Here is a 12770-nt window from a genome sequence, read left to right on the forward strand (position 1 = left end):
TCACAATGTAGAATGGTGACGTCAGAATGTAGAATGGTTACATGAGAATGGGGAATTGTGACGTCAGAATATAGAATGGTGTCGTCACAATGTAGAATGCTAACGACACAATGTAGAATGATGACGTCGCAATGTAGAATGGTAATGTCACAATGTAGAATGGTGACGTCACAATATAGAACGGTGACGTCACAATGTAGAATGGCGACGTCAGAGTGTAGAATGGTGACATCACAGTATAGAAAGATGATGTCACAATGTAGAATGGTGACATCACAATGTAGAATGGTGACGTCACAATGTAGAATGGTGACGTCACGGTATAGAAAGGTGACGTCAAAATGTAGAATGATGACATCACAATGAAGAATGGTGACATCACAATGGGGAATTGTGACATCATAATATAGAATGGTGACGTCACCATGTAGAATGATGGCATCACAATGTAGAATGGTGACGTCAGAATGTGGAATGATGAGGTTACAATGTAGAATGGTGAAGTCACCATGTATAATGGTGACATCAAAATGTAGAATGGTGATGTCAGAACGTAGAATGGTTACATGAGAATATAGAATGGTGACGTCACAGTAGAGAATGGTGAAGTCACAATGTAGAATGGTGAAGTCACAATGTAGAATGGTGACGTCACTATGGGGAATGGTGACGTCACAATGGGGAATGGAGATATCACAATGGGGAATGGTGACGTGACAATATAGAATGGTGACGTCACAATGTTGAATGGTGACATCACAACGTAGAATAATGACTTCACAATATAGAATGGTGACGTCACAATGTAGAATGATGATGTTACAATGTAGAATGGTGACGTCACAATATACAGTGGTGACGTCGCTATGAAGAATGGTGACGTCACGGTATAGAAAGATGACGTCACAATGTAGAATGGTGACATCACAATGTAGAATGGTGTCATCACAATGGGGAATGGTAATGTCTCCATATAGAATGGTGACGTCACAATGTAAATGTTGGCATCACAATGCAGAATGGTCACGTCACAATATAGAATGGCGACTTCACAATATAGAATAGTGACGTCACAATGTAGAATGGTGACGTCACAATGGGTAATAGTGACGTCTCCATATAGAATGGTGACGTCACAATGTAGAATGATGACATCACAGTGTAGAATGTTCACGTCACAATATAGAATGGTGACGTCACAATGTAGAATAGTGACGTCACAATGTAGGATGGTGACGTCACAAAGGGTAAGAGTGACTTGTCCATATAGAATGGTGACATCACAATGTAGAATGGTGACGTCACAATATAGAATTATGACGTCACAATATAGAATGGTGACATCACAATATAGAATGGTGACGTCAGAATGGGGAATGATGTCGTCACGTTGTAGAATGGTGACATCACAATGTAGAATGGTGAAATCACAATGGGGAATGGTGACGTCACAATAAAGAATGGTGAAGTCACAATATAGAATGGTGTCGTCAAAATGTAGAATGGTGACGTCACAATGGGGAATGATGGCGTCACATTGTAGAATGGTGACGTCACAATGTAGAATGGTGACGTCACAATGGAGAATGGTGACGTCACAATGTAGAATGGTGACATCACAATGGGGAATGGTGACGTAACAATGGGGACATGTGACATCACAATGCATAATGGTGACATCACAATTGGGAATGGTGACGTCACAATATAGAACGGTGAAGTCACAGTATAGAAAGTTGATGTCACAATGTAGAATGGCGACATCACAATGGGGAATGGTGACGTCAGAATATAGAATGTTGACGGCACAATATAGAATGGTGACATCACAATGTGGAATGGGGACGTCACAGTATTGAATGGTGACGTCACAATGGGGAAAGGTGACGTCAAATTGGGGAATGGTGACGTCATAACATAGAATGGTGACGTCACAATGGGGAATGGTGACGTCAATATATAGAATGGTGACGTCACAATTTAGAATTGTGACATCACCATGGGGGACGGTGACGTCACAAGATAGAATGGTGACGTCACCATGGGGAATGGTGACATCACATTGGGGAATAGTGACGTCACCATATAGAATGGTGACGTCTCAATGGGCAACGATGACGTCACAATGGGGAATGGTGACGTCACAATATAGAATGGTGATGTCACAATGGGGAATGGTGACGTTCCAATATGGAATGCTGACATAAGAATGGGGAATGGTGACGTCACAATAGAGAATGGTGACATGACAATAGAGAATAATGACGTCACAATGGGGAACGGTGACGTCACAATGGGGAATGGTGACGTCACAATGGGGAATGGTGACGTCACAATGGGGAATGGTGACGTCACATTATAGAATGGTGACATCACAATATAGAATGGTGACATCACTAGGGGGAATGATGACGTCGCAATATTGAATGGTGACTTCAGAATTTAGAATGGTGACATCACTATGGGGGATGGTGACATCACAATGGGGAATTGTGACGTCACAGTATATAATGGTGACGTCACAATGGGGAATGGTGACGTCACTATTGGGAATGGTGACGTCACAGTATAGAATGGTGACGTCACAATAGGTAATGGTGACGTCACACTGGGGAATGGTGACATCACAATATTAAATGGTGACAAAACTTTGGGAATGGTGACGTCACTTTGGGGAATGGTGATGTCACAATGTAGAATGGTGACATCACAATATAGAATGGTGACATCACAATGGGGAATTGAGACGCCACAATGTGGAATGNCACAATGTGGAATGGTGATGTCACAATGTAGAATGGTGATATCACAATGTAGAATGGTGACGTCATAATGGGGAATGGAGACGTTGCAGTGGGGAATGGTGACCGGAATGTGGAATGGTGACCTCACAGTACAGAGTGGTGGCGACACAATTGGGAATGGTGACGTCACAATATAGAATGGTGACGTCACAATATAGTATGGTGAACGCACAATTGGGAATGGTGACATCACAATATAGAATGGTGACGTTACATTACAGAGTTGTGACGTCACAATTAAGAATGGTGACGTCACAGTGTATAGAGAGGACGTCACCATGGGGAATGGTGACATCACGATGTAGAATGCTGACGTCACAATGCAGAGTGGTGACATCACATTGTAGAATGACGACGTCACAATGGGGAATGGTGACGTCACAATGGGGAATGGTGACGTCACAATATAGAATGCTGACTTCACAATGTAGAATTGTGACGTCACAATATACAAAGGTGACGTCAAAATATAGAATGGTGACGTCACAATGGGGAATGGTGACATCATAATGGGGAATGGTGACGTCAGAATATAGAATGTTGTCGTCACAATATAGAATGGAGACGTCACAATATAGAATGCTGACGTCACTATGTCGAATGGTGACGTCACAATATATAATGGTGACTTCAAAATATATAATGGTGATGTCACAATGTAGAATGGTGATGTCACAATGTAGAATGGTGACGTCACAATGGGGAATGGTGACATCACATTTTAGAATGGTGACATCCGAATGTAGAATGGTGATGTCACAATGGGGAATGGTGACGTTAGTATGCAGAATGGTGACGTCAGAAAGTAAAATGCTGATGTCACAATGAGGAATGGTGACGTCAGTATGAAGAATGGTGACGTCACAATGTAAAATGATGACATCACAATGGTGAATGGTGATGTCGCAATATAGAATGGTGACGTCACAATATAGAATTGTGACGTTACAATGTAGAATGGTGGCATCACAATGTAGAATGGTGACATCACAATGGGGAATGGTGACTTCACAATGTATAATGGTGACATCACAATGGGTAATGGTGACGTCACATTGCAGAATGGTGACGTCACAATGTCGAATGGTGACGTCACAATGGGGAATGATGTCGTCACAATATAGAATGGTGACATCACAATTGGGAATGGTGACGTCACATTGTAGAATGGTGACGATACAATGGGTTATGGTGACGTCACAATGTAGAATGGTGAAGACACAATGGTTAATGGTGAGGACACAATGTAGAATGGTGACGTGACAATATAGAATGGTGACGTCACAATGGGGAATGATGTCGTCACAATATAGAATGGTGACATCACAATTGGGAATGGTGACGTCACATTGTAGAATGCTGACGACACAGTGGGTTATGGTGACGTCACAATGTAGAATGGTGAAGACACAATGGTTATTGGTGAGGACACAATGTAGAATGGTGACGTGACAATATAGAATGGTGATGTCACAATGTAGAATGTTGACGTCACAGTGTAGAATGGTGATATCACAATTTAGAATGGTGACGTCACTATATAGAATAGTGGTGTCACAAAGCGGAATTGTGACTTCACAATGTAGAGTGGTGACATCACAATGGGGAGTGGTGACGTCACAATATAGAATGGTTGTCTTCACAATGTAGAATGGTGACGTCACAATATGGAATGTTGACTTCACAATATAGAATGATGACGACACAGTGTAGAATGGTGACGACACAATGGGGAATGGCGACGTCATAATGTAGAATGGTGACGTCACAATGTAGAAAGTTGACGTCACAATATAGAATGCTGATGTCGCAATATAGAATGGTGACGTCACAACATAGTATGTTGACGTCTTAATTAGAATGGTGACGTCACAATATAGAATGTTGACGTCACAATACAGAATGGTGATGTCACAATGTAGATTTGTGACATCACAATGTGTAATGGTTACATCACTGTATAGAATGGAGACATCACAGTATAGAATGGTGACGTCAAAATGGGGAATGGCGTCCTCAAAATATGGAATGGTGACGTCACAATATAGAATGGTGATGTCACATTATACAATGGTGACTTCACTATGTGGAATGGTGACGTCAAAATACAGAATGGTAACGTCACCATATAGAGTAGTGACAACACAAGATAACATGTTGACGTCACGATGTAGAATGGTGACGTCACAATATAGAATGGTGACGTCAAGATGGGGAATGGAGACGTTACAGTGGGGAATGGTGACCGGAATGTGGAATGGTGACGTCACAGTACAGAATGGTGACGTCACAATTGGGGAATGGCGACGTCATAATGCAGAATGGTGACGTCACAATATAGAATGGTGACGTCACAATATAGTATGGTGACCGCACAATTGGGAATGGTGACGTCACAATACAGAATGGTGACGTCACAATACAGAATGGTGACGTCACAATATAGATTGGTGAAATCACTATGTGTAATGGTGACATCACTATATAGAATGGAGACATCACATTATAGAATGGTGACGATAAAATGGGGAAAGGCGACCTCATAATAGGGAATGGTGACGTCACAATATAGAATGGTGACATCATAATGGGGAATGGAGACGTTACAGTGGGGAATGGTGACCGGAATGCGGAATGGTGACGTCACAGTAAAGAATGGTAACGTGATAATTGGGAATTGTGACATCACAACGTAGAATGATGACATCGCAATGGGGAATGGTGCCGTCACAATGTAGAATGGTGACGTCATAATGTAGAATGTTGACGTCACAATGTAGAATGGTGACCTCACCATTTAGAATGGTGATGTCACAATGTACAACGGTGACATCACAGTGGGGAATGATGATATGACAATATAGAATTGTGAAGTCAGAATGGGGAATGGTGACGTCATAATGTAGAATGGTGACGCCACAATGTAGAATGATGACATCACAAGATATAATGGTGACATTACAATGGAGAATGGTGACGTCACAATGGGGAACGGTGACGTCACAATGTAGAATGAAGACATCGCAATGGGGATTGGTGACGTCTGAATGTAGAATGGTGACGTCACAATGTAGAATGGTGACATCACAATTTAGAATGATGACGTCACAATGTAGAATGGTCACGTCACCATGGGGAATGTTGACGACACATTGTAGAATGGTGACTTCACAATGGGGAATGCTGACGTCACAATATGGAATGCTGACGTCACAATGTTGAATGGTGACATTACAGTGTATAAAGGTGACGTCACAATGGGGAATGGTGACGTCACTATGTAGAATGGTGACGTCACAATGTAGAATGGTGACGTCACAATATAGAATGTTGTCGTCACAATGTAGAACGGTGACGTCACAATATGGAATGATGACGTCATAATGGGGAATGGAGACGTCACATTGGGGAATGGTGACCGGAATGGGGAATGGTGATGTCACAATATAGAATGGTGAGGTCACAGTATCGAATTTTGTCGTAACAATGGGGAATGGTGAAATCAAAATGAGGAATTCGGACGTCACAGTTGGGAATGGTGATGTCAAAATGTGTAATGCTTATGTCACAATGTAGAATGATGAGCTCACATTGTAGAATGATAACATCACAATGTGAAATGGTGACTTCAAATTGTATAATGTGATGTCACAAGGTCGAATGGTGACGTCAGAATGGGGAATGATGTCATCACAATATAGAATGGTGACATCACAATGGGGAATGGTGACATCACAATGGGGAATGGTGACATCACAATGTAGAATGGTGACATGACAATGGGGATTGGTGACTTCACAATATAGAATGGTGACTTCACAATGTAGAGTGGCGACGTCACAATGTAGAATGGTGACGTCACAACGTAGAATGGTGACATCATAATGTATAATGATGACGTCACAATATAGAATGGTGACGTCACAATGTAGAATGATGTCATCACAATGTAGAATGGTGATGCCACATTACAGAGTGGTGACGTCACAATATAGAATGGTGACATCACAATGTAGAATGGTGACGTCACAGTATAGAAAGGTGGCGTCACATTGTCGAATGGTGACATCAGAATGGGAATGCTGAGGTCACAATATAGAATGATGACATCACAATGTAGAGTGATGACGTCACAATGGGGAATGGTGACATCACCATGTAGAATGCTGACGTCACAATGCAGAATGATGACAACACAATATAGAATGATGACTTCATAATGGGGAATGGTGACGTCAAAATGGGGAATGGTAACGTCACAATATAGAATGCTGAGTTCACAATGTAGAATGGTGACGTCACAATGAAGATTGGTGACGTCACAATGTAGAATGATGACGTCAGAATGTGGAAAGGTGACATCACAATGTGGAATTGTGACGTAACAATGTGGAATTTTGACCTTAAATAGTATAATTGTGACATCACAATGTAGAATGTTGATGTAACAATATAGAATGGTGACGACAAAATGTAGAATGGCGACGTCACATAATAGAATAGTGAAGTCACAATATAGAATGTTGACGTAAAAATATAGAATGGTGAGGTCACAATGTAGAATGGTGACGTCACAATGTAGAATGATGACATCACAATGTAGAATGGTGACGTCACAATGTAGAATGGTGACGTCACAATATAGAACGGTGGCGTCACAATGTAGAATGGTGACATCACAATGTAGAATGGTGATGTCACAATGTAGAATGATGACATCACAATGTAGAATGATGACGTCATAATGGGGAATGGTGACGTCAAAATGGGGAATGGTGACGTCACAATGTAGTATGCTGACGTCACAATGCAGAATGGTGACGTCACAATATAGAATGGTGACATCAAAATATAGAATGGTGACGTCACAATGTAGAATGGTGACATCACAATATTGAATGGTGACATCACAATGTGGAATGATGAGGTCACAATACAGAATGGTGCCGTCACAATATAGAATGGTGACGTAAAAATCGGGAATGGTGACATCACAATGGGGAATGGTGGCGTCACAATATTGAATGGTGACCTCACAATGGGGAATGTTGACTTCACAATATAGGATGGTGACGTCACAATTTAGAATGGTGACATCACTATGGGGGATGGTGACTTCAAAATGGGGAATGGTGACCTCACAATATATAATGGTGACATCACAATTGGGAATTTTGACATCACAATATAGAATGGAGACATCACAATGGGGAATGGTGACGTCACAATATAGAATGGTGACGTCACAATATAGCATGTTGACTTCACAATGGGGAATGGTAACGTTATAGTATAGAATGGTGACGTCACAATGGGGAATGGTGATGTCACCATGGGGAATGGTGACGTCACAATAAACATTGCTCACGTCGCAATGGGGAATGGTGATGTCACAATGGGGAATGGTGACGTCACATTATAGAATGGTGACATCACAATGGCGAATGGTGACGTCACAATATTGAATTGTGACGTCACAATAGAGAATGGTGACATCACAGTGGCGAATGGTGACGTCACAATATAGAATGGTGATGTCACAATGGGGAATGGTGACGTCACAATATTAAATGGTGACATCACAATGGGGTATGATGACGTCACTATATAGAATGGTGACGTCACAATGGGGTATGGTGACGTCACAATGTAGAATGGTGACGTCACAATGGGGAATGGTGACATCACAATATAGATTGCTGTCGTTGCAAAGGGGAATGGTGATGTCACAATGGGGAATGGAGACGTCACGTTATAGAATGGTGACTGTTAAACAGAGCAAGCGTGCTAGAACTTCACTAGGGGCATTATTTTAGTGGTAAAATAACACTAAAAGAGCTATTCCCTAGCACTGGTAACATCAAATCCTGTTCAGTTCACATTTTGTCTACTACTAAAATAGAAGCAGCACACAGTAACCTAGATTATCCTTCCCATCCTCTTCAAATTGTCATCAGGAGGGAAAAAATCCAGTTCGTCCTCCGGATCTACTGGATCAGGATCACAAAGATCCTCGAGTTGCCGTCCATCCTTGTCTTTAACAAAATTACATGCGGGCAGCAGAAGCGGAGTGGCAAGAGGCATGGGGGAGAGGGGGGAGGGTGGAGGGCGGCAGCCTCACGGCGGGCGATGGGGGGGGAGCGGAGGGTGGCCGCGAAGCCTGCAACTCCGCCTTCCTCAGCCACTGCCTTTTCCAGCTGCGTGAGCAGCTTGTCATCTGTTGGCTGCCACGTCCCGCGCTGTCCGTCCACAACCCCATCACGCACCAGGACCGCATACAGCAATCGTCCCGGCCCGTCCTCTGCTTTCAACGTGCGGTCCTGTAGCACACACTCTCCACCCCGGACAGTCCATCTCCCCCTCTCCAAGTCCCGCTCCGTCACGACCTCGGCGCCACGCTGCTCCTTTCCCCGCATCTCCAAAAGCTGCTCCACCCGTGCGGCCAGTCGCCGCACCTCACCGTGCAAGCCGTCTGTGGGCTCCTGCCGCACGGCTGCTTCCCCTCCTTCTGCCTTGGACCCCTCGTCCTCTTTGTCTGCCAACGTGTCGAGAACGGCACTTCTCAAGTCCGCCCTCCCACCTGCGCCGTTCCGCCCCTCTTCGCAGCATGGCGGGGGAACCGCAAACAGCGGAGTCCCCGCCGCACCACAAAACTGATCCGCCCGCTCTGGGAACCGCACGTGACCCGCAGTTCCGTAGCCCCAACCCGCCCCTCCTGCGCGACCGCACCGCGACGGTGCGGCCGGCACCGCCCCGGGGCCCATCATCGGTGCCGCCCACAAGGGCTCCGGGCTCCCCTTCTCCTCCGCCTTCCCTTCCTTCTCCGCCAGCGCCGGACTAGTCGGTCGCCGTTCCCCGGTTTCTTCCCCAGCCTTGCCCTCCTGTTTTTCCTCGCCCTGTTTTTTCCCAACCGCCTCGTCCCCCTCCCTCGCCTCGACGGCTGCCCCTGCCTCCGCCTCCGCCGGCCGTCCCAGGGCACCTGCCGTTTGCCAAACCTCCCGACGCTGCTTCGCCTTTGTGAAAATGCCTTGGAGCGAGCCTAGTGCGGGCAGGAGACCTAGAGCTGCCTCGTTCCCTGCGCACGCGCGCTCCAACAGCTCCCGACCCGCCTGCTCCAGGGCGCCCCATCTTGAACATTGAGAAGGGTCCTCCCCAGTCCCCACCCGCATCATCCATCGCAAGAGCGGCACAAGGTCCTTCTTGCGCACAGGGCACTCAACCTGCTGCCCCACGCCTTTCAGCACACTCCCCACCTGCTCCAGCGAAGCCGGATCGAGCAGCTGAACCACAAAACCCCCGGTTGCCCAGCCACCCTTCTAGCACGTCGGGGTCACCACTCGCTGCGTGCCTCCATGCTTCCCCCGGTGCCCGGCGCGCAGCACCTCGGGGCGCCCTCCCGTCTGCGTAACCCCTATGCAGGGACAAGGGAGACGGACGCGTGGTGTCCAGCTCCGAACGCCAATTTAATGCTGCGCAACAAAGCCACTTACAGCCATACACGCAACCGCCCGACACGGACACCGGTGACCTCCCGCTCCACCCCAGGTGCTCGCAGGCACCACCCACCCCACTTAGTCCCGCTCTGCCCACCCCGCTCCCATCACCGGGGGCTGCACTCAGCCTTCCACTTTCTGCGCACAGCCCCATTGTTCCGCAGGACAAAGCAGCTCGGTCCGCTTCCAAGAGCTCCACGTGCCTGTGCTGGGGCAGCTGCTGGGAAGCCTCATCTTGCGCTGCACCTACCAGGAGGACGGGACGCGCTTTTTTGCTTTGCAAGCTCTCCGTCAACTCCACCCATTTATCCTGGGGAGAACCCGTAAGGCGACGGCTGCTGACCGCCTCCGTCCGTCGCAGACGTCCCACGGGGCCGAGCGTGGATGGCGCTGTGTCGGCTGCCGCTGCGAGCAGCCAAGGAGCGGAACCCCATGGGGTCGGGGAGCTGCGCCCCACGGCCCCGCGCTCGGGGTGGGGGCAGCTGTCCCACTGCCCGCACGGTGCTCCCATCTCGCACACCCGTGGCTTCTTCTCATTTCCAGGATGGGAAGCGCGGTCGGAGGAGCAGGACAAAGTCAAGCGGTGGGAAGCTGACCCTCTCCGGGACCACCGACACCTCGAACATTTCGCTGGTGAGGAGAGCTCGCCACGCTGGGACTCGTGGCCATGGGGTTGGCGGGGATAGAGGGAACACGGCTCATGTTGCCTTCCCCCCCACACCCCAGAGCTTTGTGGAACACCTCCACTCTTCAGAGAAGACCGACCTCATCCTTGTGGCGCTGCGGGACATGACGGACTGCAGCAACTACAACACCCAGATGGCTACCAGCACGCTGACCGTGCTGATGGTCCACCTCAACCCGACGCCCGACGATGGGAGCAACTGGCAGCTGTTTGCCCGAGGACTGAGCCTGCCCCCACCCCATGTGGAGAGGGACTCCCAGCCGATGCAAAGAGGGATCCTCAGCCCACAGTCCTTCTGGACCCCCTCCCCACTCATAGAGAGACCTCCACCCCACTCATAGAGGAGCTCCTGCTGAGGACAGCTCCGTGCAGCAGGGACACGTGGGAACTGTGGGAGATGGCGTTGTCCCTGGAAAGCGTGGTGCCACAGATGCTGCATGAGCTGCTGCAGCTGCTGGAGATGGCGCCACTGGACCACGAGACTGAGACCGGCGGGCTTCCCCACACTGTGAGTTCAGGGGCCCCCGGTGAACCCCCTGCCCTGACCACAGGGGGAGCGGCTCGGTGCTGAGCGCTGCCTGGCTGCTTTCTGCAGGCGGCCATGGCGCTGCACAAGATCCTGCAGTGCCGGAGGTACAGCACGCAGGTGCGCAGGTTCTTCCCGGAGCTCTTCGTGGCGCTCATCTTTCAGCTGGTGTCGTCTGGGGAGCTCGCTCCGCTGGAGGAAACCACTGTGGATAAGGACCCGTTCACGCCCGCCCCTGCCATCAGGTACCGCCGCCGTGCCCGTCACTGACCCCTGACCCCATGTTGACCCCTGGCTCTTCGCTGCCCCCTGACCGCACGCTGCCCATTTCCGTGCAGGACGGCACTGGAGGTGATGCGCAGTTTGCTGCTGTGCGCGGAGCTGGACCAGCTGGCACGCTGCATGGACAGACACGGCCTGTGGAGGCGGCTGCTGGGTGCTGCCACGTGGCGGAGCGGCCTGCACACCCTCACTGGGTACGGCCCCAAGCCCCTCCCACGCGCTGCCCCACACAGCATCCCACAGTGACCCACACAACACACTGCCCCTTGCACTGCGCCGCATGTTGCCCCATGCGGCACTCCACGCTCTGTCCCACACGCTGCCCCATGCACTGCCCCACACACCGCCCTCCTGAAATGAGTAGGGAACGAGATCGGGAGTGCGCAGGGGGTGCCGAGGCCTGGTGGGCCAATGGGAGAGCACGCTGTGGGGCGGGATGGGCTGGTCTGGTCTCCCCCACTGTGGACCCCACCTGAGCTCACCCACCCGCCCCGCCCCGCAGGACGATGCCGAGGACCTGCCAGGGTCAGCGCACCCGCATCTTCAGCCACCTGCAGAAGCTGCTGCAGCACCACGAGCTGCGGTGGAAGGAGGTCCCCGCCATAACGTTCTACATGGAGCTGCGTCCCTTCGGGGGGTTGGGGAGGCTGAGCACCCTCCCGCCCTGCTGCCCACTCACCAGGACCTGCCGGGGTCAGTGCAGCCACATCTTCAGCCACCTGCAGAAGCTGCTGCAGTACCCTGAGCTGCGGTGGAGGGAGGTCCCCGCCTTAACATTCTACACGGAGGTGCGTCCCCTCGGGGCTTGGGGGGGCTGAGCCCCCTCCCACCCTGCCGCCCACTCACCAGAGGCCTTGGCTGCTGCCAGCTTGGGTGGGTGCACTCGTGCCAGCTTGGGTGGGTGCACTGGTGCCAGTTTCCAGGCCTTGGCTGTTGATGGCCTCCAGGCCTAGGCTGTTGCCGGCATCCAGGCCTTGGCT

The 12770-nt window shown here is 49.2% G+C and overlaps 1 protein-coding gene across 1 annotated transcript in view; it reads right to left on the reverse strand.

Annotated features, from left to right (window-relative positions):
* Positions 1-10248: 10248 nt before the first annotated feature.
* LOC110391131 (mucin-5AC-like) overlaps positions 10249-12770 on the reverse strand; it is an 8447-nt gene continuing 5925 nt past the window's right edge. Inside the window, exon 2 of the mRNA XM_021382870.1 lies at positions 10249-12763. Coding sequence (XP_021238545.1) covers positions 12633-12763 — 131 coding nt within the window. The 3' untranslated portion in view covers positions 10249-12632. The remainder of the gene's footprint in view (positions 12764-12770) is intronic.

The sequence above is a fragment of the Numida meleagris genome, unplaced genomic scaffold, assembly GCF_002078875.1.
Source record: "Numida meleagris isolate 19003 breed g44 Domestic line unplaced genomic scaffold, NumMel1.0 unplaced_Scaffold300, whole genome shotgun sequence".
In the NCBI taxonomy this organism is placed as follows: Eukaryota; Metazoa; Chordata; class Aves; order Galliformes; family Numididae; genus Numida; species Numida meleagris.